Here is a 27,728-nt window from a genome sequence, read left to right on the forward strand (position 1 = left end):
CATTTATTAGGCAACTGTTTCAGGAATCCTTTGAGTTTATACAACTGAGTGAAGGCCATTTCAGCTCACAGCTGCTGAAAGGTCAAAAGCTACACCATCTTTGATGACAAAAACAGAAGGGAAAGTGTAGTTAAACACATTTCCAGTGAACTGATCTGAGAATACTCACAGCTATACTATGAAACAGTTACACAACACATAGCTAACACATTTAGAGGAAAATACCAAGCCCAGTAAAATTCAGTCTGAAACTGAAAATTTGATCTGGGGATTAAAGTGAATCCCAGGCTGAAAGGCCATTCAATACTCATATGACACTGCTGCAAAGAAATGTGCTGTCCTTCCTGAGAGTAACTGCAGTGCCTAATTTTTCCTCATGCAAAATGAAGCCTGTAGCCAGTTTGGACACTACACCTTCAAGACATGGATCCAAGAGTTCTGTGGACTTTCTCAAAGAAAAATACAAGTCGTAGGAAACAACCAAGGAAGGAGAGTTCAAAGACCTCAGCTGCTTGCAGCACAGATGTACATTAGGTGAAAACAGCTGACTGTGTTCATGCAATACTTACCTGAAAAGATTGCATTACATGAATTCTTTACTAATATAACAGCTACTTGAGGAGATGGTCTAAATGTACATGATCTGCCTCAGGGCTTGATCTTTAATGATTTTATAATTTACTGTCATCACAATTCCAGAAATCATCTGCAGGCACTAAAAGCTCTTACAGAAAACTTTTAGCCCTTTGGACACACAGCTGGTGGCCCAAGATAAGCATTAGGCTGCAGAAAGTTAATGCACCACCTCCCACTTGACAAGAAGAACCTTTCCCAACAGCACAGAGCCCATTAGTATGACATTCTGCTTTACTGCTTACTAAGAATGCAACAAATCAAGGACCCACCCAGATGTTCCCTCAAAGGACATTTAGTTGAGATTAGAGGATGTGTCCCTGGTCATACACCTGCACTACATTTTGGCTTCCTCTCTTTTCTTCAAATATGACAAGTTGCACTGGGCAACTTTCTCTACCTGACTGTTTTGAGCAGGGGAGTTAGACTAGGTGATGTCCTGATGTTCCTTCCAACCTCAATTATTCCATCATAAACTTTTCTCAAACATTTTTTTAGAAATATTGGTTACTTTTCTAAAGCCTAGATATTTGGTAGAGACAGAATATACAAGGAGATTTAAGTACAATGTGACTCATTTTCAGTTTCAGCAAAGAAATAACAGCTTTAAATGTACCATCATTTACCTCTTGGCCACGGTATTTAAAACATTGCCACAAACAGAATGCTGTTACCAGCCTGAAACCAAGCACTGAGGCTGTTAATTTGAGCTGCCAGTGAACTTCACACAGTGAACTGCTGACTAAGATTAAAAAGACACCTGCATGAGACACCTACAGCCTCACATGCAGTCTGAGGCAGGCAGTTATCACACAACACGTGAGTGATTCAAAACTATTTACAGTAGAAAAACAACACTGAAAAGTAATAGATATCATTCTTATTGCAGCATACTCAGCAATACGGAATGAATTCTGTGGAATTCCCTGACTCTCAACACATACATTCATATATAGTGCTGACAACCTTGCAACTACACCTAAAGGTTTACAATGAACATATGCCCATCAAAATATTAAAATGTTTCTTTACAAGGTACTTTAATCTTTCTCATCCAGCTCCCATAAAACACCAGCATTGCATTCAGACAAAAGGAAAAAAAGTCGTTTTGATAAAGTCAATTTTGCAGGATTTTTCAAAATCCAAACAGTAGCTGAAACCATTAGTGTATCATGTTAACCTCTACTTGACACTATTTGTATATAAACAACCATAACCACAGGAGGCATCTTAATGTTCAGAAGAATTTTTAAAGACTTGTGATAATACAGATTGGGGAAAATTTGTTACATCAACAACATCTCCAAAGTGATAATTAAAAAAAGGCACACAACTAGAATTTTTTAGGTCTCATTTTGCCCACTGCTAAGTCTCCTGCCAAGACAAGGCATCTATGCAATGCTGTGTATCCTGTATGCTTTATGCCAAAATGCTGATATTCTCCTGTTTCTCTCTCTTGGGCAACATAAAAGACTTGAACTGGAAAATATGTTTTTATATTACAACACACACCAGAACTTCACCTCTGTACTATCTCAATTCAGGTAGTTTAGGTAACAATAGCAGTAATAACCAGTTTAGAGGGAAAAAAAAAAATAAGTCAGTAACTTCTCTTCAGACTATTTGGGAAATTGAGGGACTACTTACTCAAATCAAGAACATCATCTGTCTTTATCAGATCTCCCTCCCTCGTGAGTGGTAACTGAGTTTCTGGCTCATCTCGCAAGTGCAGTGACAGCGAACGGAGCATAAAGAAAACTCTGATTGCCTTGAGAAATTAAGAAAAGAATATTAAAATATTGCTACCCCCAGTACTACATATTTTAACAGAATCTTTCAAATGTATCCTGGCTTTTACAACCCCCGAGTTTGTTCTCATACAGTAGATCTACATTTTAAATTGACAAAGTAGAATGTAATTTCAAACTTAGCTAGAAAAATATATGAAAAAAGTTGAAACGTGCAATTTTCAATGAAGTAGAAGCAGCAGAGCTTTTTTGGCACTGGTACACTTACACAGACTGTGACTGGCAGGTAATTTTTTCTTTAATAATTATTTTAAGACTGATTGTATCTGCAATACCTATATGCTACACACACCTCCCCAACCAGCCTTCAGAGACTGTCACATTTTGAACTTAAAACAGTGATAACATTTCTGGCCAAGCCTTGCTAAGATGCCTGCAAGTTAGAGAGAAAACTGGGGATTTTTGCATTTTAATTTGCTGTGTTCATCAGAACTAGCCACATATAACACAACATTCCTGAAGCACTTGATTCATATTCTCAGAAGGTCCGTACCAGGGTAAAGCATTCTGAAAGCTGCACCAGGCCCAAGAAACTTTCAACAGTTGCTCTGTGAAATTAATAAGCTAGTTTTGATTTATAAATTCATGACATATGGTATGCAAAGACCAAAAGTGTCAAAGAACAATCATCATTTTATTAGCCACATTTTGAAAGGCACCATTTATAATCCTCTTCCCCTACAAGAACTGTATTTTCAGTATAGTAAATGAAAAAATCATTTTTTATTACTTCCGGTGTTTTGTTTTTTAAGAGTTTCCTACACAGTAATTCTGTGGCATACTGTAAATTAACTGCTGCCTTACAGTAAAAGCATTGAATACATGAACAGCTGCAATGCCCAGAAACTCCCAGATTGCAGGAAGTATCAGGACAAACAAATCTGAAGTGCTTTAAGGGAAAACCCTTCACCCCTCTATTTTTAAAATCAACAGAACTGTGGCTCCTGTGAACCAGCAGTGTGAGTGCTTGGCCAGCCATCATCCTGGCAGTGCTTCCAGAAACTTCTGGCACAGCAGGGATGAAGAGAGGGAAGTCATGTTCCCAGCTCTTCCATGAAATGACAAAGCAGATGAATTTGGCATGCTGTTGAAATCTAATGGGGCAATACGATTCTGTGAATCAAAGGATGTCAAGGGTATCTAAAAAAATATGATATTAACACTGGCTTATTCATAAGAACAGAGTCATTTTGTAATGGGAGATCTCTCCCCTTTAGGCAGATTGCATTCTAATGGACTCTGGATTTACTGAAATTATACACTATTACTATAAAGCACTTTTACTATCAGATGCTTCAAGAAAAATTCACAATACTGGGTTTAAGACTTTTCAAATTCAATCAAGAACAGGACTATTTTTGGTAACCCAAAAGTCAAACCCAACAAGGCATTTGGGTTTTTTTGTTTGTTTGTTTTATTGTTTTTGCTTTTTTGTTTGTTTTTTAATTTAGAGGGCAGGCATCACTCAGCCTGCTTTCACTTACTTTTCCCTTCAATCCTCTTCCTCCTAGACAGCATTAATTTTTGTTGCATACATTCCCTATAAAACAAACATCTCTCATCTCCAAACATGTAATCACATTTACTGCAGATTAAGGTACAGCAGTAGGGAACAAAATTAGAACTTTAGCCTTTGCAAGAAAAAAATTAAAAAGCAAGAACATCAGATGAAAAGGGAGTTACACTGTGCTTCCTACAATATTGACAGCCCTCAGTTTGTTAGCAACATCAATATAAATCCAAAATCATGTGAGTTGGGCCTTCCTACAACAGTTTATTGCCACATGGAGACTTTCTATAGCGAAACAGGTCAGAATCTAAAAAGATCTGATCTCTAACAGCTAAGAACTCACAATATAATCCAAGTAAGGGACTTCTTCACTTGCCAGTGAAACAAAACTCAAGAACTTTTTTGGAATCATGACACAGGATGCTCAGAATCGACTGTTCATTTGAAACTGTCAGCAAAACCCCAGAAGTGGCAGCAGCAATGTCACAAGACAGAGTTCAGCACATTGTTATGGCAATTCAGCAAAGCAAGGGAGCCCAGCTGGAAGAAAGCAGCCCAGGAATTGAGAAAATGCTAAAACTTGTAGAGCAATGTGACTGGGGAAGGACAATCAACAAGGAAGTATTGTGGGACTTCTTGTGGATGATAAAGCCCCTTTCATCCCAAACACTCTACAGGAATATTTGCATTGATTTTTTGATTTCCACTAACAGAAGTTAAGCTACTCCTTATTTAGCTCATGAAAACCATGGAACAGACAGTTTCCATTAATGTGCATTTCTAAGTATCTTTCTGTTAAATGCCTCAGAGAGAATTCCAGGAAGCATTTTTGCTTTCTAAGAATACTTTTCAAAATAATTCACTGTATTTTATCAGACAGCTTATGGTGATAACAAAAGCTGTGTGGCTCACAATAAGTAATGAAAACAAACCTTTTCAGAAGATTCCTGGAAAAATGCTTTTTCTTCAAGGGTACTTGAATATACGTACATATATGCTTATGTAAATGCAAAGAAACCCAAAGAACAGCACTTTTCAAATAATAATGTCGTGCAATAATATCTCTCTTAGACTTACTGGCACTGCAGGGCTTACAGGACACTGCCAGATATGGGTCAAGAACTGATTAACCTAAGAATGGTGATAATGATTCAGGTAAGTATTACCTCTACAGATTGTGTCAGTCCTGACAATAGATATTTTGCTATTTTTCTCCTCATTCTCAAGATCTCTGTCATTAATTACTTTGAACTCTGGAGTAGAGTTAAACTTTTTGTTATGTGTAGAAACATGAGCAATATGAAGCCAGCCAGCCTTCCACTGGAGATTCCTACTACAGGAACATAATTGTAAGACAGGTGGAGATATCTGACAATATATTAATGAGTGTCATCTAACTGCCATTGTATGTAGATGTCTGTATGATCTGAAAAATTAAAACCCCACTGCAAGAACATGTTGTGTTGACTAGACACAGGAAATCATAGAGAAAAAGTTTTTCTCCACTGGGACAGGTAATTATTTTATACTCTGCACAAGTCTTTCTCATTTTATGGACGAAGCTTCCAACCAAGTAGTTTTCAGGGAAAAGTATTATTTGTATTTCTAGAATTGTGCAAGGACTTTGGCATCATTTTGCCATGAACAAATGTAAGAAAAATAGTCTTACTCACTCTTCGTGTTCTTTCCACATCTCCACAAGGCAATCTTTTCACAAAATCAATACCAGTCAGTGGTGTCCCCGTTGGAGGCAGTAAGATTGAGGCATCCATCATCAAGTATTCTACATTCATGGGTTTAATCTATAAAAGTATTTTAACATTGATTACCATACAGGACAATAAGCATCTGCCTCTTTGCTTTCAAATATAACTCATTGTTCCATATTCTAGAGTTCTGAGAAATTTTAATACCAACTGTCTTACTTGAAGCTCCTTACAAGCAATCTCTGTTTTATATTTGTTCATCATTTCCTCACACACTGTTGAAGTTTCCATACTGATAGAACAGGGGGAAAGCTCCAAAAGATTACTGAAGAAGAGGTACTTCCCTAATACTAAAAACCAAATTTGTCAGGTTTGCTTTTAAGTTTTGACTTAAATTTGTGACTACTTCCATCACAATAAAGAGTTTCCTATAACTTTTTCTCCCCAGAAACAACTTTCTAGTTTCTAATAATGCAGCAACTTTCAAAGTTAAATATTTCACTAAAAACTTCCATTATTTAGGCTGGTAAGATATGTGTAAGATGCTTCCCATATTAAAAGACTTATTACAACATACCAGCTGTAGATTGTGCTTTTTCAAAGAGACAACGAGCAGCTGCTCATTAAATCCCTCACCACTGGGGAAAAAACCCTGTAACTGAGTACCCAAAGCATTTTTATCTGAACTCTAACCTAAGAACTGAAACAGATAATTACTTTTAAAACACATTTACAGGTTAAATATGAACTGAGATCAATCTTAGTAATCCATTAACACCTTCACAGGCAGTACCTCTCCTAGAGCAAAGGGCTCAGCATTTGCTTGCTCCAACCCTGTTTTCCACTGGTAAATAAAGTGACACCATCAAAACTGAGACCTTGCTGGGCTTTGGACAGATACAGGAAGATTTTCATATTGTTCAGTAACTAGGGAAAAAATAAATCCAATGTCCCATTTAGCAGAATAATTTTTGTATATTCCATCTCAGAAAGTAATGGGCTTTACTAAACAAAGAGTTGTGAAATTTCACATAACAATTTATGTAACTAGAGACACAACTCCTCAGAGATAAAACCACATTTTGTTATTCTCCTGTCAGCAATAAAGACCCCAGTGTTCTCAGTAACTATCAGTAACTGTTCCTGCTCCTGTGCTGTATCTGGGTTTGAGGATTTGGCAGAAAAGGTGTCACTTACTGTCATACTCCGGTATTCATCTTCAAACATATCCAGAAAAATTTCTTCTCCCTTCCAAAAGCAAGAACATGGACACACCATGAAACCTGAGGGTTGCAGAGCTGGGTTTGTTTGGTTTGGTTATGTACAGGGTGTCTGTGAGGGGAGGCCTCTGCAGGACACTGCTGAGCACCACAGCTCACTGATGGGAAAACACACTAAGAGGGAGAGGGATTCCTCTGCAGCCCCTGGAGAGGACCATGGTGGAGCACATACCCACAGGGCAGCAGGAAGATGTGCCCTGAAGGAGTTGCAGTCTGTGCAGGACCCACAGATTATTTTCCTGAAGGACTGCAGCCCATGGAGGAGGAGATCCACACTGGGGCAGAGGAAAGTGTGAGGAAGAAGAGGCAGCAAGAGATGAACTGTCATGGTCTGACATCAAACCCCTATTTCCCCATCGCCCCTACACCACTCAGCAGGGGGAGAGGGCAGAAGAGTCAGGAATGAAGGAGCAGAGCTGAGCCTGGGAAAAAGGAGGGGTGGGGGGAAAGGTGTCTGTTTTTATTTTTAAATTTGTCTTTGTTTCTCGCTATCTAAATTTATTTTTATTGGCAATAAATTCATTTTTGCCAAGTTGGCTCTCTTTCACCCTTGACTATAATTAGCAAGTGACCTCTCAGTTCTTTATCTTTACAGCAAGATACTGTCTTCCCTCTCCATCCTGTTGAGGAAGGGCAGTGAAAGAGTAGCTGAGTGAACCTCTAGCAGCCAACCATAAGGTGACTTATTTTTTGGAAGCCATATTGAGCAAACAGTGTTCAAAAGTATTCTGACAAAAACAGGAAGATATTTCAGACACTTGAAATCTCTAATGGATTTACTGCTCCTTATTTGGAAGTTAACACCTAGATCTTATAATTTTAATTCTTTCACTGTTTACAACACACTCACACACACACACAAAAAAAAAAGCAAAAAGCTGCAAAGGTCTCCAATAAAAAAGAAAGATTAAGTACCAGCATTTCAGATAAGACACAAACAAAAAGTAATGTCAAAACCAAACACATTCCATATTAGTGCCAATGATAAAATCCCAGGAATCATGCTCCAATTGTGTGGCTCAGTTCCATGAAACACATAACAGAAGCAACAAAGGGGCCTGACTGCTAATTTGACCTCCAATATAAACCCTGAGTCTTCTAACAGCCCTTTTGTGACATATGTCAGTGTGGCATGGGAAGGGCAGGAAAGGAGAGGAATCCCCCAACAAAACAGTTCGTTTTCTGTCACAAATTTGGAGTTCTCATATTAAAAAAGTGCTGCCTTGGGCACCAGTAAAGACTGGGTTGCAGACTTGCTTCTAATTCCACATGATGTAAAGGACTTTTTCTTACAGCATTTTGCATATATACCTTATAGAAACGACGAAGGAGATGAACACTTTCTTCCCTGGCACCCTAGAAAAGATAAAATGTTTTTCAGGGAGTACATACACAATTTACTTATTAATCACATTAAAAAACCTACCCAAAAACTCATATAGAAGGGACTGTCTATTGATTTCCCCACACACAGTCTTCATCCCAGAATTTGACAGAATACATTTTGAGCTTCTGAAAATACAGCTTATGTGACTTTATTAGTTTCAAAAGAACTTTTCTTTACATTACTGAGGTGGATGATATACAAATTTCAGAGAGAAAATTAAACCTAACACTGCTTGAGAAGTTATGAGTTTAAACAGCATGATAACAGCAAAGCTGGGGACAGAACAGAGGTTTTGATTCTTCTGCACAGAGCCACCAATGCCAAGATGTTCTAGAAGCTCAAATTTCACATCTAGGCTTATTGCAATCAGAAATAAAATAAATTTATTCAACTATATTACAAGACTCAAAGACTAGTAATGCTGTGACTGGAAATTTGAAAGAAAATACTCACCTCAAGACAAGCAAGGTGAACATCTTTTATGATGCTGCCATTTTTAGAAAACACAAGCTGCTTCAGCAACAGGCACCCAAGTTCTAAAGTTGCCAAACGGATTTTTCCATCTATGAAAAGAAAATTTCAATACACAAAACAGCAGCAGTTTAATTATTGTTCTTCTCATTATCTGATGTTCTTTAATATTTTTACTTTTCCCCCAGTTGTCAAACTTGGCTCCTCTGTCACACACACCCTATCTGACAAGCATCAGTGCACACGCTGGCTTACAATGCTGATGGGTAAAAAAGAAAAAGAATTGGAAGAGTAATTTAAAACAGAAGAAAATTTAAAACAGAACCATGCAATAAGAAGGCAACAAAGATTAACACTGTTGAAAAATAAGCCAAACCCATGCCTTCATTAATCTGCAACCACAAGTTGAATTACACTAAAATTACAAAAGGATCAGAGACATTTGGCATGGATAAAGTCACAAGGTGAAAGGCAGCTTTGTATGTAGCATACTAATAAGGTATAGCTTTTCCTTAAAAGAAGTCCAAAGGATTCAGATACAGCCTGGATCTGAGAATCTAGAGAAGTCAGACTGAAAGAATGCACCGAGATTTTAAGCTTAGTGTCAGAAGGATTTTAAAAAACAATATTAGAAATTATGTACAGTCTGAGCTCAGTGATCTATGCTAAGACAATATATCCAAGAGACAGACTGACATCTCAGCTTTTGACTTCAACTCCTGTTCTACCACTTCAAAAGTTAGCACTATGCTGTCAGAAACTGAAGATACAAAGGTCAGTACCCCCTCTAAAAAAGAGAAAAGATGTTCTACATGGCATTTAGCAAGTGTAATAAAAATCCAGTATTTCCACTCCTCCCCAGACAAGCCTTTACTTAAATAAATCCATTTCCTCATCTTGCACTCTTCCCTGTTACTGCATGTATAAACTCTTCATATATAAACATGTTTTTAATCTCTGACTGGCACATCAGCACTAGTTAATGCTCTCAGATCAGTCTTGCAGATTTTACTCTGCAAACAATCAGGAATTTGAGAATGTGTCCGTTTCAGGGGAAAACCAGTTCCACTCATTTGAAGTTTTAAAGGGGGAAGTGCAGGGAGAAGAGCTGTGGCTTGAACAAAAGTCATATTTCCATGGAATGGGTCACTGAGCATTGTAACCAGATGGCTTTTTTCCAGCTTCAGAAGTTTCAGCTTGGAAAGAAAACAAATACTGGAAAAGCAATACCTGGTTGTGCAGCATAATTCATTATCCTGATGAGCCTTTCTGCAAGTACATGATTATATGAGTTTCTCTCTTCAGCATGTTGAGCTGGAAGCTGAATTCTCTCCAGCTTGACTGGGTCAATTCCTTTTTCGGGGTGAAGGAAGAAAGGCAAATTAGAAAGCAGGAGTATGTCCTGAGGCAAGTATTTAATAGACCACAGCAGTTTTCTTGGAACATAAAAATTAGCAATATGAGACTAGGTAAGTTAGCTTTGAATTAATATTACAAGGAGGAACAACAGAAAGACTGAAGACATTGATGAATCCCCGAAAATTCGCAGCCTTAAAAAGAGCACTCAAATCCCAAAGTGGTTGGTGAAATCCAAACTATTTTGCTGTTTCTGAAATTCTAAAACTATTTGTTTGCATCTAAATCAAATGAAAGTCAAGCCATATATCTGAAGAGCATAGTGACTAAAGGGGAAAAGATGAAAGTCTGATTTTAAATTCTGCTCTGGTAGTAAGTGATCCGTTCATATATGTTTAAAAAAAAAAAAGGAATTTTATTTTTTAACTAGAAGCCTCTGATTGAGTACCCTCCTCCATGCAAATTAAATTCCCCCTGAATGGTTGTATAAGGAAATTAATCCCATTTTTCTTCAACATATTCCTCTAAAATATCGAGGTATTTCTCAGAATAGACTGGTTACTGTAAGACCTCTTAGGACAATACATAATTATGGATTGCTGGGAATCTCCCTGTCCTGTTCTAAAGAATGGTAATAAACAATCTCATAAACCAGAAGATGATTATATTTAGGTTTACAGTTTCTTCCAACCCTGGCCTTGTAGTTAACTCTGCATAACAGCACTTACCTTTGTTGTGTGACATTGCATATAAAAGACAGAGCACAAAGAGGGCATAGTAATCATCTTCAGGACAGTCCAGTGCATTATAGACCATATCAAGAAAAGGTCTGTGGAAAGGAGTAATTTAAAAAAGAAAAATGGTTAAGAAAGTAACATATCTATAGAAAAATGGGTAACTATCTTATTCTACATGTAGCTAATGGATGAGGCAAATTTACAGTAATGCACATTTTCAGGCATAAAGGAAATTTCTGTTAGAGAGGAGTCAGATTATAGCCATGCCTTGCATTTACACTCTGCCAATAATTCTGATGCTTTAACAGGATTTGTTACATAATACTTTCCCAGGAATTGATTGTTCAAACATTTACTGGTTGTTTGTGGCACATTTAGTACCTATTGAAAGCTTGTTCTAAGTGTATACGTAAGCAACTTCAAGGAGCTGCTCTCACTGTTGCATAAAAGAAAGAGAATACCTCCAAACTCATGTACTAAACAGAGCTGAAAAGATCTATTACAAGTAAGCATTTTTCATCAGAAGTTTGGAGGAAGCCATTTTGTTCTAAAACAATCAACAACTTTACCATGCAACAGTTATAGGAAAGAAAAATTAATAAGCAGGGAACACTTGAATGAAAAAAAGAAAGCTTTGGATTGCAGATAAACTTTGTTTTCCTGAGTTTAAGCACATGTGGCCTATGACACTTCTGCAGGAAGTTATAAAGTGCCAAGTTCACCTTTTACCTGTACCCTGAAGAGACCACAAAAGTCAACGTAATCCAGAAGCCGTTTGGACAGATCAGATATGGCTGAGATTTAGCTGATATGAGCACAAGCCTGACTGTAAGGCAGCTTGGCTTCTTGTCTTAGGCTGGCCTGCATCCAATCAGTTGCACCAGTTCAGAGCATAAGTGAAAATTCAATATATTTTCACAACTGGTCCAGGCAAACAAACAATGTATCAGGGAAATGTCACAATCACCAGAAGATGACAGTCTAGAACCCTGAGTGAAATGAGTTAAAAAATACTTCAAAAGGTAGGGAATTAACAGGGAAAGGAAAAAACCCCTTACATTACCTAAATTACATTCAATAAAATACATTAAGGTAATATCAAAGTCATAAAAACATTTTCCTGTCTTCAGAGCTAGCAGACAAGAAGCATCCACTACAAACTCATGGTTGTGGTCAGCTGAGGGTCAGCAGGGCTATCAGAGCCCAGAACACAACATACTTCAGTACCTCCTCCAGGCCTGTGGCGCCATCATGGCCACACTTAATGTGCCCCAGTAAAGCCACCAAGTCATAACAAGGGACTTGACCTTCCCGTCAGCTCCACACACATTTCACCACCATGCTCTCTTTTACTGAAACAAGGCAGTGATCAGATTCACAGACCATGCTGTTCCTCTGCTCAGTCCCTGACACTGCAGCACGTCGTGCATTTCTGAAGCTGCATCACAACCATCCTCTGCGGGAAACACCACCCAGTTATGATCCCTCTTTGCCCAAGGTCAACACCTCTCCGTGCCTAAGCCACATTTCCCACATATTGTAGATCTTAAAAGAATGTAACTATTCAAGGAAAACCAACCTAAATAATTAGCAATCTTGAAAACAAACCAAGAGGGCCTTCAGGCTTCCTAAGTGTTAAACAAACCCTAAAGCCTGATGTCACCTTCAAACTGGGGGCTTTTCACACCACAGGGGGAGTTCAGCTTCAAGGGCTAAAGAAAGAGGACCAAGACATCCAGGTTCAGGATATTAACATACTTAAATACAAGATAACATGAGGTCTGCTTTCAGACCAACAGACACTAACTAACCTAAAACGTGACCTATGATATAAAAGTAATATTTAATATAATTTTGTTAAAGTCAATGTTTTAGCAAGTCAAAGCTGCTGAAACATCAGTAGCTGCTCATATAACACCAATATTACATGGTATTAATTGATTTCTGTAATTTCTAATGCATTTTTCACTGTTTTACCCCCTGCATACTAATTAGATTTGTAAAATTACATAACTTGACAAAAATTACAGCAGCAAGAGAAATCGTTCTCATTCCAGATGCTTCTTCACAGCATCTCTCTATCTGCATTACCAGAGTCTCAGTCACAGTAATCTGAGGCCAAAACAACTTCCAAGAATCCCACTCACCAACAGTCCTCAAATAGACTAAATACATGATAGACCCAGAAAAACTCAGCTGTAAGAAAATAGCAACCAAAGCCACAACATAGCACAAAGATTTCACATTCTGGAAAAAGGCTTTGCTGTACAGCATATTGCAAAAGAAAGGTAATTTAAAACATGTCTTTAAGCTCAAAGTTTCCAGCAGTGAGGCCCATCAAAATAAAATTACACCCTAAAATATTTCATGTTCTTCACAGCAGTAAAAGGGCTAAGGGAAACTGAAAACTTGACTTAGCTTTTAAAGCTTTTAAACTCCCTTCCGTGCTGTTTTCCATTCATTTTTCAACAACTATTGGACTATTTTTAAAAAACACTTTTAATAGTGAAGTCTGTATTGTAAATATTTTCAAATATAAGTAGTTCTTAACTCTGTAAGCATTTTCTTCCTTTACCAGGCTTTTACTACCAACTTGACAGAAGAAGTATATCAAATGCCATACAAGTGTTCTTTAAATTATTTATTCTTGTGGAGTGTGCCTACAACTGAAGACTGCAACACACTGGGAATCACAATCATCACAGTCATGAATGATTATTCCAGTTAGGGAAGACTCACTTTGGGCATGGCATGATGTTCACTGCATTTTCCACTACCACATGGCACCTTATCCACAAGATTCAGTGATTTCCATCAGTGTAGGGCAGAAACTGTACACACTTGAGCAACTCTCTTGAGAAATTTAGCTACTGTTTCTAATACTACATTTGGCATAGAAGATCACACAAGATTGCTACAGCAACTTATCCACAGGTATTTCCAAAAATTCACATACATAACTAAGGCCACTACCAATTGCACTACACGAGGTCTATCCTTATTTTAAAAATATTTTTAGCTCTGCACATTCTTTGATGTAGATGCAGGATGCTGTGAGATCATATCTGCAGAACAAGAGAGTCCTGAACTGCAGACATTTGCCAAATGCATCACATCTAAGGATTTTGCACTTTTTGAGACCTGAGCATCACAGTCATTTTAGTATTCAATGCAGTCATGGCCAATTTCTTTCTAAAAGCCATTTGGCACATATTTTAGTCAAATTATCAATAATCTAGAACAATGCATTTTAAAGCCAGTTCAAGTCAAGGTTCAATTTCACTTTTACAATGAAATGAAATGTTATCTTTATTAATGAATGTAATCTAAGGTACATCAAAGCTATAATGGAGACAGAATGAAATTCTGGGAATACCAGGCAGCATTTCCCAAGTTTAAAAATAAATTTAAAATGCTATTAAACATGTGCATTTCCCCAACAGACACATCTGCAATTACTTTTGTGTCAGATACAGCACGTTTGGTTTCTTTTCTCTAACATCCTATTAACAGGAACACAAAATTCTTACTGAGAAGGTGTCTTACAGGTATTTAATACATCCAAGTTTAAATTTTTAAGTCAGGGTGATTTCTGCTCCCAGAAATACTTAAAAACTGTATTTTCAATAGAAGTCTTCAATAACCTTAAGCTACACTAATGGACCCTGGAAACTGTAGGTTAGAAGGGTTTATCTGTAACTACTCCCACTAAAATTTTGCCAAATTCAGCCCTGAACTGAGGAGTTTTCCTTGTTTTTTTTCCCTACAGGTGCATACAGAACTGACAAATGTGACCTTAAATATAATTAAGAAAACTTCTTCTGGTTTAATTCAGAGGTTTAGAAAATTCTGGAATGCAAACATTTATATTCTGGTTTTGTTGTGTTAATATTCTGTAATTTAACTTTACCAACTTAACATATCACAATTGCCATAAAGGAAAGCACAAACTTTACAAAGGAACAGGATCATTTGCGCAACTGATGAGCAGAGAGGCTACATCCCACTTTTCTGTTTATTCCCTTATATGTGATGCAGAAGAACCCTGTAATTTTAACTGGAAGCAGATTTGAAACATCCCTTAAGAGAATTGAAAGAGTTAAGGGGAGGACAAGGAAGGAAACAATTCAGCAAAATATATTACAGTTCCTTTATACCTGTTCCAGTTTGTTATCTCACTCCCAGAAGCAGCTGCACTCTTTTCTTCATCTGTTGTATTCTGTTCTGTCACAGTAGAGATGGACAGCTCTGACAGCTTACACCTCTCCATGATCACCATCTCTATTTCTAAAAAAACCAAAACACACCACCAAAATTGGACATTTTTAAAGTTATCACAAGCTCTTTTCTATTTTCTGTTTGCCATTAGAAGTGACTGATGCATCTGTATATAAGAGGCATAACCACAACCTCAGAAAGGTTAATGAATGAATAGATGTAGGCAAATTTTCTTCCCAATAAAGAACTTTGTTTACATGTCTTTAAGGAGTTTGATGCGATAAGAAATGTAAACGTATACATAAAATACGTAAAGAAAACAAACATATCATTTTGGCAAACAAACAAGCAACAGTAAGCTCTCTTCCCCACAAACCACAGGAAGAAAGCACAGAACCTCTTTCTGCTAAGAAGATTTCTCCGTGAGGATGCTGGTGAGAGCAGGGCATGGGTGGACATCAAGCTTCAAGGAGGGTGTAAAGAGGCCTCTACAATTAGAGCAAACAGGACACCTGGGCCCTAGTGCTTCAAACCTGACTTTCAGTAGAACCATTAGGACCAAATCCAGCTTTTGCTTAAGAATTTGGACAAAGATGATGACTAAATGCACCAGGTTAAACAGTAGATCATTTTAGATTTTCCTCAAATCATGGCAGACAATACACCACCAGCTATCTGACACTATTTAAAGAAAGCCTTCTCAGACAGACTGCTTACCTAAACCTAAATTCAACCATGTTTGGACAGGACTGTCAAAGCATAACACTCTTGTTTTCAATTGCTTGCATGCCATTCTGCTACGGAACTTTTTTTTTCAATTTATGTCTAACAAATACCAGTTTCTGATGTTTGTCCTTCTAATAGTTACTCACTAGTACAATAAACAGTTACAATGCACTGTAAGATCACTCATCCTATAAAACCAATTCTTCTGAGGTTTGCATTACATCAAAAAGCCTGAAAATGTACAATTAAAAAGTCTAAGAGTTAAAGATGTTTTCAATTTTGAACTATTTAATATCATCACCTACCATGTACTGTCACTTACAGCACACCTGTTAAATTTTACCACCCACACTTTGGTGCAAGGCATACATGTGGGATAAGGGCTCAGGACTGCAGGAAGATATGAAAACACTTTCATAGTTTTTAATCAGATTAGAAATACATGTTCTCACAGAATGATTTAACATGAGAAGAAAATACAGCCAAAGACTTAAACAAACATAATAGTCCTGTGTTTACCTCATGCAACAGGAGAACAAGTCACATAACAAATCACAACTAGGTCTATACAGTAAATAGAAGGACCTATATTGTAAGCATCATTTTTACTTGTTGGTATACTCACCTTCATTTTCACTGCTTGTTCTTATGCCTTTTGAACTTGCTTCTGTACCTTTAGTTTTATCAAGGTCATCTTGGTTATCTTCAGATCCTCTCTCCTCTTCATCCTCTTCACCAACATTTTTATAGTTGGGTCTTTTTTGCATCCTCTTCTTCCCCTTCTGTTTATTAATTTCAAGAGACCTCTCAAGTGTTTCTGTTGGTTTGATGAAACATCTGATACTGGACTTTGCCTGTAAATTTGAAGAGTTTACACTGAGTTACAGCAAACATTTTTAACTGTTATTCATAAAGAAACTTCAGTTCATACAACTGATGGGGTTTAGAATGTAAACTGGCATACTACTTACAAATCTCAAATCCATTTTAAAATACAAAAAAGCAAGTTGTATCAAATCATCAGTAGCACACAAGACCAAAGTAACATACTCTGAAGATTCACCACTAAAAGTATGGCATCTTGAGACAAGAAGATACAGAACTATCCATTTCATCAACAGAAGTTTATTAAATTGTTTTCCCCTTCTTTGAACAGGTGAGATAGACAGTACACATAAAATTAAGATACCTTTTGTAAAAAGGATGCAGGTAGCAAAATCCTAAGTGTGTGTTGACAGTAGTGTATTAATATGAAATACACCCTTTAAAGGTCTTTGGCAGTAGCAAGGACAAAACCCAATGCTCTATGCCACAAGCTTTTTTTTTTTTTTTGGGGGGGGGGGGTTTTGGTTTTTTTGTTTTGAGTCTTACACTTCCCACAACACCAAACTAATCCTTGTATCAACTAGGACCAAATGACACCTTCGATAATCCTTTTTGGGTCTCCAGAACCTACCCAAGTCTAGAAAACAAGTTTCATTTGTTAGACTTAATTTTACTTGTGTTTTACCCAAAGTTATCACTGGCTTTGGACAAGATGACAAACAGTATTCAGTCAATATCCGATTTTCCCGATTATTAAGTTATAGAGCCAGAAAATAAAATTAAATTACAAATTTCTCCCAGAAGAAATGAAGTATTTTCAGGAATCTGTGCCATCCTAACACAGAACAATGTATACTTTGTAGAGACCAAGACACTGCAAGAAGTTCTGCAACTAGAAGGACTAACAAAACTTGGTTTTCTACAGTTTTGGAGCTTTTTCTGAGCTGGATTAAGTTCCCTTCTCACTTGCTGGGCCTGCCAGCTGGATTACCAGAGTACAGTATAAACATTGATCAGTCAAACCTCTCTCACTGAGAAGTGAAACACATGGATTGGGGGCATCCTGCCAGCACAGGTTTATGCTACACAAGACTGCTACAGAAACTCCATTACCTTTCAGAGTTTAACACTTCAATCACATTTAGCTGACACTGGCTAAAGGGTTTAAAAGTTTAAGGCAAGAGAAAAGAAGTAAGACTAGAGTAAATACCAAACTGATTCCCTTCTTTGCCTCAGGTGACTCAAGTACAATAAGCACTGAAGAGACCTCAGGAAAGAAGTTTGGAAAACTCCCTCCCTTCACTTAATAAGGAACATCTATATGTAAAAACCAAGAGATTAGGGAAAGATCAGGGAAGAAACTGTCTACAAGTTAAAGGGCCAAAATGGTTCTTTGAGTCTTGTGATGTTTTGCAAAGGTTTTACAGAAATCTTGCATAAGTCACCTTACACTTGGCACTGAAACAAACCACATAGAAGGAAGAACTTCCTACAAGACCAAACAAACCCCATAATATGAAATCTAGTACACATGCCCCCAGTAGCCTCTCTGATAAATTTTAGTCTTATCCAACTGCAACACAGGAAGGTTATAAAATGACCAGGTTACCTTTTATTGGTGGCTTCTGGTCAGAAAGGTTGTAAGAAAAGGGAAGAACACCTTAACTTCTGTTCTTCAGGGAAACAACAGTAAAGTAGCATGCAAGTTGCATAATGCATTTTCCCCTTTCTGCATTCACTTCTTACTTCTGCATTGCTTCCTAGAATCTTGTAGCTACTTTCTTTATGCAGAATATATGTACTTAACTTGCATTTCTAACAGGCTGTTGGCCACATGAGCAAAGTAACACAAGAGACCAGCAGACAGTGATATGCACTGAGTCATGGTCTGCTCCATATAAAGAATGCTGAAAAAAAACCCCTCTATACATATATTCTGTTCTGCTAAACACAACAAGGTTATGTATTTAAACCATTCTAAAATCTGACTTAAAATTCATTTGACTAGTATATGGTTTATTACACAAGTTGATTATACAGCTTGAGGTACTGCTAATTTACACTTCTAAAATATCTTTCAAGCATATTTTCAATGATGGTTTGTCTTGTGCAATGTGTGCTTGTAAGATAAGGCAGTACCAGTAACACCTTTTACGGGAAGGGGAAAGTAGGTTAAAGAAGAAACAGGCACTGGGTAGAATTGGCCCACATCTGAATTATGCAGGAAAACAGATCTCACAGGAAGTCAGGTAAACCTTAGTGTGATGTCTGACAAGTTTAAATACATTCTGCTGGCTACACATATTCAACTCTTATTGTGAGGTAAGGGTTTGTATTTCTTCTGATGACACCTAAAACCAGAAATACAGGGAAAAAATATGGAAAAATAAAAGTGTATCTTAATTTGCTATACTTGGAGGTGGAGAACCTGTTCAATGGAGGTCAAGCAATCGTTACTGCCCTATGATGTTCAGCAGATCTCCACGGGTAGGTTATTGTCAGTTCCTAAGATATGAATTGTTCCTGTTGTGACAACCACCACTGCTCTTTGTCCTAAACCACTCAGGATATTTTGCATTTATACATAGTAACTGCAACCCTTCTCAGCTTTTGTTTTTGTTAAGTGTTCTTTACTCATTTAGTCTCCTAGGAAGAGGACATGTGACTCTGCTTCTCGTAATCTCAGTCCTTACTGTGTTTCCACTTTAATTCACCTTAATAGGAAGATGAACATAGATATGAGCTTCTACTTACTTCAGGTTTTAGAAACTGTCAGTTACACTTCAGCTTAAACATATCAAGACATCTCAGTTACATCCCCAAAACAATGAGCTCAGGAGATTATCAGAGTGCTTATCATGAGAAGTTAGAGCAAAAAGGAAGTAAAAGATAACTTTGGGTCTGATTTACGAATAAACACAATTCTGCACTCAGATAAAAAGCAAATTAAAAAAACTTACTCATCACTTTTCTCTCCTATCTCAAAACAAGTAATTCTAAAGTAACTTCTGAAATAGCTTCCAGTATTCAATAGAAATTTGCAATTTTTTTGCAACAGAAAACACCACAGTAATAACTTAGCAATGATACTGATACACCTTATGGTCCAAAGAACAGCCCCTGAAATGGCTCACAATGCTCAAAAATCAACTTTCCGTTCTGTCCCATCACAAAGCAACAAGAAACTGCCTCACCTTGACTGTGCCTCCATATCTACAGCTGACTCACTGCACTGAGCTGTGTATCAGTAGAAAATACCAAGCCCTACACGCAGCAGTTGTTCATACACATTGACAGAGAGCAGCTCACATGACAGCTCCTCTCCCTGGAAGCAGGGCATGGATCTCCTCTGGTGAAGATCACCCCACTCTTTCTGCACATAACCAACCTCCACCAGTGGGCTTTCTCACAGTACAGGTTCTCCCCTCCATGGTTTCATTGAAGAACACAGTTTAATTTACTAAAAATTAAAGTTTCTCCCATGGAAGCTTTTCCCCCATCCGGCACTCTGCACTCTATGTAACAAAGCTCCACCTCCAGCAGTTTCTCTAAGGGGCCACTGCAGAATGCCAAGGCCCTCCCATTTACTACCTGTTCAGGTAGGACAGAACTCCCCATTAACATACTGTGAGGACACATCTTTGAGTCCAGTGAGAAGCAGCAACCTAAAGAGTATCACAAACATAAGAGAATAGATGAACAGGAGTTTACAGGGAAGCCCCAATATTTCTGACATTAGTGCAAGCACACCGCATGCTACAGGTATTTTGTAACTTTGTACAGTAACTATGACAGGAAGAGAAAAAAATCTCACTTCTGTAACAAGTGGTGCTCCACCCTCTCGCCACAAATTTCCTTGTAACAAAGCTGCTTCTGCACAAGTCACACACAACATTCAGTGTGCAGCCAGCAGAAGGTCAGACATTTCCCAACAGAAGTAAGGGATTGCTGTATCTTAAAGCATTCAGTCAACTCTAGCATTCAGTCAACTCTACCATTCTCCTACAATTTTCTCTAAAATAAATTCTAAATATTAAGGTTAACAGAACAAAATACCAGAACCCAAAAGCTACTGGATAAGATCTGCCCACACAGCTTCCAATGCACAGAGGAGAGAAATTTGGAAAAGCTGGCTTGTGTGATGGAAGAGTTGAAGCATCTGCCCTTTGAGCTACAGTCACTGCTGGGAAAGAACATGCATGAGAATCAATCTACTGCTTGTTATAAATTAAACATTTGGTCAGCAACTGCTGGCCAGTCATTAGGGGACATGTTCAATTTTTAGACAGAACTACAGTCAGAGGCCTCTTAAAGGTCATACCCTCTTCTTACTACTCTCCCCAAAACAGGCCTTTAAAAAGTAACAAATAAGCATTTCACAAACTGTGAAACTCACAACAAAAGAGAAAATATATACATGACACTTAGAAAACCAGTAACAACAGCATCTAGCAACATCTACACAGGACTGAATGTGAAGTAAAAGGGCAGTGACTAAGTGATAGCCCTCCCACCTATCTGAGGCTGGTCTCTGCTCTCACATGCACACAGATGCACTTTTTCAGCTTTACTGCTAAAACACTTAGAATGTTCAGAGGAAAGTCTTTATTTCCTTCTACATCCAAGCACAGAAGACTGGATTACAGAACTGTCCCAGCAAAATGATGATCCAACAACAAAAGCTGAAGTCTATTGCTGCTCTTCTAAACACACACACCTTGGCTTACCAGTTTCCAATACCTGATTTCATTTTTCAAAGATTTTCTTTGCCTTTAAAACATTACAGTTAAAGACAATTGGCCACTTACTGAGTTTTTCTGTATATCTTGCTCAACCTTAGAAGAAAACACCGAGAGGTCACCATTGAGTATAACCTCAGCCAAGGAGTTCACCAAAGGAGCATAATGTATAATTAGAAAAACCTATTAAAAGAAGAATGGAAAGAAATATCAGACATATTTACAGAATAATACAGTTTCACAATTTTAATCACTGAACAAACTTCTTTGACCTTCTTAAGTGCTATCTGTGGTTTATATGTAAATATAACTGGTAACACTGATTGTTCATTAAATCTACTTTAAAACACAGGAGACCATAATCCTCTTTACAGCTATTTGAACTTTCTCTACCTTTGAAGACACCTAGTTTTAATAATTGTTCATATTCTTCCCTCCTTTTGAGGCATGTAAATTCTCTCTCCTTATCAGCTTTGAGATGAAAGCTGTGTGATACTCCAGCAAGGAACTCAAAGCTGCTCCAGAAATTATTTTCTTTTTTAGAAACAACCCAAACTGATTATGGTGCACAGCATCCATGGATCTTCCGTGACAACAACTGGGTGGATTCCAGGAAGTTCTGGGCTGTGCCCACAATTGCTGTGCAGTGATTCATGGGTAAATGCCGTGCAATTGGCTGAACTGGAGCAGAAGTAGCTTTTCTGGCTCCGAAATTGCAACAAATTAAGGTCTAGTGACAAAGTGGCTCCACAAGGCAGGAGTAAGGGCCATACTGCCGGGAACATTAAAGTACTTCTCCACAAATTTTGGTGCTTTAACAGAGCTCTCTGTTTACACCAACTCCTCTATTTTGAGCCAAGGCTTACAAAAGCGTGGGCCAGCAAACAACTGGCTTCTGGACAGAACCAGCTCAGGTCCAGTCACAATAACCTTCTGCCAGCTTCTCCCTTCTCTTCACAGGAGAATCAAAGCTGGATCCCTAAACAGCTGCAAAATTCCCAAATAATTTCTAAGTCATTAAATCTAATCATTGTTTTGACAATATTTAGCTCAACGTTCTCCACAGGTTTTCTCATTAAAGCCATCACCATTCCAGACCTTCAAAAGGGAAGTGATTATTAGCATGTGGTGCTGACCCATGTAAACTTTGGAAAGTCTCATCACACTTCCAAAATGCTTTGAAGAACCTCCAAATCACTTGAGCTTCTGCCAGTCCACAAAGTGTTGCTCGACTGTACCCAGGCCTGTTTTGGTGTAAGTACATCACATGTTCCCTTTGGGAACAGGGGAGGAAAAGTCCCAGGAGTGGATTTTCATTTGCCAGCATGAGTCTCTCAAGCACTTGTCTCTAATATATCAGTGGTGCCTAAAGTGTATCCCTGGTGTCAGTAACAGAAACAGTTTGCAAGGTTTGTCAGATGCTCAGTGCACAGCTTTTCACATCCCACTCCATCAAAGACAGACTCCAGGTTAAAAAAGGTGGAAAAAGATGCATTTCTGCCAGTTGCAGAAACAGCAGCTTGATTTTCTACATCACATCCCATTCTGATACACAGAACTTGTTCTCAATTCTTTATGACTAGTTCCATTTTCTTTTTTAAAAAGAATGAAGAACATAGACACAAATCTTGAAGTGATACCCAGTCAATGCTTCCACTGAAATCAAAAAGGTTACAAAAGGTCAACTCATACAACCCTACAGTGCAGATCCCTTTAGTTATAAGAAGCTGTTGCTCCCACAGTTTTGTCTGTCGTAAATAACTCCCATATCACCACAATTTTTTAGATTTAAATTAAGGAGCATCAAATTATATTATCCTGAAAAAAAAATAAAATAAAAAAAAAATAAAAAAAAAATCACACTTTTAGTAAAGCTCTGAAAGAAAAAGATGAAATTATGGGCCAGACAATAATAAAAGGACTACTGAAAAACTTTTAAGTTCAAAGAAAAAGAAATATAAATTCTATAAATACAAGTCAGAATTATTTTCAGGGAGTGTAATTTAAAAAAACCAGTCTCACAGCAATGCACTACAGAGAGAAAAGATTAATTTTCTGTACAGTAAAAAGATCCACTGTAAAACTCTTAATTTGAAAATAAGTTCCAGAAAGAAAAGGAGGTGGGACTGGTAAGAATAAGAAATAACAAGTACTTAGTTACAGATTTAAGCTACAGGCATAAGGAAATTCAAATTGTGAGAAAGTGAGATTTTGGTACTGGTGATTTTTGGGGTTGAGTTTTCAAAGAGAAAAATTCAGACCTGAAATCTGCTACAGCTTAGGTAGATTCAAAATGCAATAAAGCATTTATCTAAATTTCACCTGCCATTGTACCAAGTTCTGTCCCAACATGTTGCCTGACTCTGTTATGCATCATTTGTCAGGTGGTGACAAAGCATAGCCATGGAATGCTCTAGAGGTTACCCTGTGCTATAGGAGCCTCAGAGGAATGACAGTAACTCAAATAAGAACCTATTTTGTCTGCCCATAAAAACACAAAAGATTTTGCTTTTTTTTTTAATAGAAACTGAAAGGTTAAAAACTTCTTCTGCCAAAGCCAAATTGTCTTTAATGGCTTTGCCAAAAATACAGTAATTCATAAACCATAACAGTACTGAAAAACTTATTCTGATACACAACAAATACTTAAAACACTTACTTGAGACAGAAGATAGAGAGAAACTTGGAGACTTATTTTTGGACGCTCTCCACCCTATGGGAAAAGGTTATGAAAAATGCTGATTTATTTATACAAAGTTAAAGCCATTTACACTGTTTAATAATTCATTTAAAATGTTTAATATTGTATTATTCCACATTCTGCTACAAAATATTCAGAAAGCATTGTTCTTTTAACATTCACTGCTTGTGAACTATTTCAAATGGAGACTCCCTGAATAAGCACATCCCTTACTGCAATTGCTTAAAAAATTGCTATTAATTACTGTCTTTCATGGTCACTTGAGTAACTGGAATTTAAGAGGTGAGCATGAGAAGTACATTGGTTTCCACTACACTACTATTCTTTCAAAAAGTACTTCTCAGTTAACATTCATTAAAATCTGCTTTAAAAATCAGCTATTCAGAAACAGTGAAACATTACCCATATCATAAAAACATGTTCTTGGCAGACACTTCTTAAATCAAGTAAATAACATTGGGCAAAAATACTTGAAGTGTTAACTTCAGCACAATAACACTAAGTTTATAGACCAGTAGTATTGAAAATGTTTCTAAAAATAAATCAGTGATACTTTAGAAAAATCACCAAACAAATTTATCAGAAGGTAGGAGCAGCCCAATTTTACGACTGCAAATATCTCCAGCCTCATGATAACAGACACCTGCCTGAAAATAGGAGGACAAGCAGATTTTTGCACATGGAATGAGTCAAAGTAGCTGAAATGAAAGTAAAAGCCAGGCAAGCTCCTGCACTCTATTTCAATGGTCTTATCAATGGCAAGACAAGAGGCTGATTTTTAATTCAATCTTCAGTGCACATGCAACATACTGAATTTATTAACTTGCAAGAAACCTGATCTAATCAAAGCATGCTGAAATTCCAAAGCATTGTGATCTTAAAAAAACACCACTACAGTACAAGAAGAGGGGAGGGGGAAAAAAAAGAAAAAAAAAAAAAAAAAGAAAAATCAGAAATGAACCAAACAGTGAATTATTTAATTTTTTTAAAAGACAACTGAATGCAGAAACTTGTTCAGGTTTTAAAAGAACAGTTTCTATTTCATTAAAAAGTAGCTCTCCACCAAATTTAAAGGCTATGTCTTAAAAATAAATTCAGCTGTATCACATTCTAGCACAGCTTCTCTGCAAATCGAAGAATCCAGTATCAAAATCAAAAGTTTGTATTTTCCATGTGGTACAGACTTTAACATCATGGAAAATTTGCATGTATACTGTGAAAAGGTATTATAACCTGCTTTTGCCAGAAGACAAGTTACCTTATCAGAAAAGGAAATCACACGTCTCCCAGTGTCAGAGAAATTTAAACCCTGTTCTGAATTCACAGTTGTTCTTGTCTGCACTACTGGTAGCTTTTAACCACCACATCATTCAAAGCAGTACTTCTTTGGTGAATAAAATTGAATCTATTGGGCTCTTAAATTTATTTTCAGGGTATTTCCCTGACAGTCACCTTACTGAAGCTGTTTCATGTAAAACACACAAACACAGACAGCAACAGTATTAACCCTACTACAGCAGACACATCCTGAACAAATCACTATGCTGAAAGCAAGAAATAGCTTTGAGGATTAACTGTTTGCAGATATTAGCTTACCTTATCTTGATTTACTAATGAATACACGTAGAGGGGAAGAAAGAGTCTATTAAGTAGGTGGTCTGTCAGCACATCGTTTAAAAATTCACAATTAATGATGAGGATATCATTAAGGTAATGCAGATGATCAAGATGTTCTGCTACCAGGTCACTCAGTTTGCCCCTATTTCTGTGCCTGAAAGAGAGAAGAAAGAAAGAATCATACATTAGCAATTGTGAAAGTCATAAAAACCTAGGTAAAAAAAAACATTAATGTGCATCCCTGCCACAGATCACCTTGTGCAGACAGACTGCCTGGAGAAGATGTTTCAGTAAAGTCAACTAATGCAAGCAGCAAGCAGAGTTCAGGCTTATTTGTGCTTTAGGATGCACATATCAAGTTTTTCTTCACTGACAGAGTATTTTCACAAGCCAACCACAAAAAATGGTAAGATTTGTTCCCAAAACTGAAAGAAGAATTCTGTGTTGTATTTAACATCTACCTCTTCACTTTAAGAAAGCAAGCAACAGACACCCACTCCAAGGTGGGGGTGGCAAGGCAAACAAAGAATAACCTGAATCACAAAATATTTCTGTAGTTGATAGTGGAATATTACACAGCTATGTCAGGTCTGATAAAGTTCATCTTTCCAGTTTAAAATTTTTTCCTAGAATCTTTTCAGAAAGAACTTTTTCTGAGATAATACATAGAAAAGGAACATTAAAAAGACAAAGATTATAAGATTGAGAAGCACAAAATACCTTTTTTGCCTTCTGGATAGCTACTAAATTTAGCAGAATTAAAGAGAGATGAAGAAGAAAAAGCATGTTGCCAAACACTAATTTACTTGGAAGGATATTAGCACAGATTAGGCACACAGCACTAGCTGTTAACTTACAGAATCACTAAAAGCTTTGAAGAATGAAAAGCCTGAACAGTCTACAAGGGAACATATTCAAAAACTGGACTACTACAGACAAAATAAGGAGAGCTTTAGCATCTGGGAAAGGCATTTCCATTCAATACCCAGCATTTGTAAAAGCTTACTCTTCATCAGTCTGCACACAGTTATCCAGTTCTATCACGTGGCTGCCAATAAACCAGACGAGGTTGGAGAAATAAGGAACTGCAGTTTTATCTCGAATGTAATGCAGCATAGGCTGGTTGTCCACTGAAATCATTAAAAAGAATCATGAGTTGCCAGTATTTTTTATTGTTAATTAAGAAAATCAACAAAGTATCTTCTGAATTTTGATGACATGCTGGCTTTCCACATGAGAATATACCTGACACGATCTTATGCGTGAAATGGAATCTATACAAATGTCATATCAGTTCTTAGCTGGCTTGAATGAGCCTAATATTGATATATTTACTTATGTCTGAAGATAAACAAATCTAGTGGAATTCAGAGAGGTTCTATTAGCACATTATTTATTAAAAAGAAGAGAAAAAAGCACAAGAATAAAGCAGTAATGCTGAGAGTCAAGCTAGTTAGACTTACATGACACTGCATTAAGGAACACAGGAATCATCAGTGAAGGAAGGGCAAAAGAAACAGACAACAGTTAACAGGATTAGGAACTGGGATAGTGACATCCTCTAAAAGGGTTAAAAAAGCTAAAGCACAAAGCATCTAAACTAAAGGATACAGGGTAGGTGTTAGAGCAGAATATATGCAAATGGATAGTCTGAGAATTATCAAACCTGAACATCTGAGCTGTGCTTTTTCAACTCTAACCTTTATATCACTGCAACAACATTCAATGAAAATTCTAGACATTTTTTTCCATAAAAATACTTAGGTACATAACTACATCACAAATAGGATATGAAGCCTATAATTTTCTCATTTAGTGAGCTCACATTTGCATTTACAATTCCTTGAAGAAGAAGACCAAGTACCTGTTTCTCAACATACAAAAGAAAAATATTTTGTCCCTTGCGTGAAGACCCTGCTATGCAAACTACTCAGTCATTTGCAAAGCAAATTGCTCATTGCTTTAAAAAAGATCTTACACTCTTCTGTAAAGACTGTCATCAAACCATTATTTA

General features: G+C 37.2%; 1 protein-coding gene across 4 annotated transcripts in view; it reads right to left on the bottom strand.

Annotated features, from left to right (window-relative positions):
- CLEC16A (C-type lectin domain containing 16A) overlaps positions 1-27,728 on the bottom strand; it is a 54,518-nt gene that overhangs the window by 22,593 nt on the left and 4,197 nt on the right. For all 4 annotated transcript variants that reach the window (XM_018067463.3, XM_018067462.3, XM_018067464.3 and 1 more), the window contains exons 5-18: positions 27,178-27,183; positions 26,721-26,844; positions 25,694-25,868; positions 24,056-24,109; positions 21,466-21,579; positions 16,458-16,686; positions 15,046-15,175; positions 10,880-10,980; positions 10,026-10,148; positions 8,778-8,887; positions 8,249-8,293; positions 6,855-6,905; positions 5,625-5,753; positions 2,281-2,401 (exon numbers count right to left, since the gene is read on the bottom strand). In XM_018067463.3, the coding sequence (XP_017922952.1) occupies positions 2,281-2,401; positions 5,625-5,753; positions 6,855-6,905; positions 8,249-8,293; positions 8,778-8,887; positions 10,026-10,148; positions 10,880-10,980; positions 15,046-15,175; positions 16,458-16,686; positions 21,466-21,579; positions 24,056-24,109; positions 25,694-25,868; positions 26,721-26,844; positions 27,178-27,183 (1,512 nt within the window). The remainder of the gene's footprint in view (positions 1-2,280; positions 2,402-5,624; positions 5,754-6,854; positions 6,906-8,248; positions 8,294-8,777; positions 8,888-10,025; positions 10,149-10,879; positions 10,981-15,045; positions 15,176-16,457; positions 16,687-21,465; positions 21,580-24,055; positions 24,110-25,693; positions 25,869-26,720; positions 26,845-27,177; positions 27,184-27,728) is intronic.

Source organism: Manacus vitellinus, unplaced genomic scaffold, assembly GCF_001715985.3.
Source record: "Manacus vitellinus isolate BGI_N305 unplaced genomic scaffold, ASM171598v3 scaffold_12_pilon, whole genome shotgun sequence".
In the NCBI taxonomy this organism is placed as follows: Eukaryota; Metazoa; Chordata; class Aves; order Passeriformes; family Pipridae; genus Manacus; species Manacus vitellinus.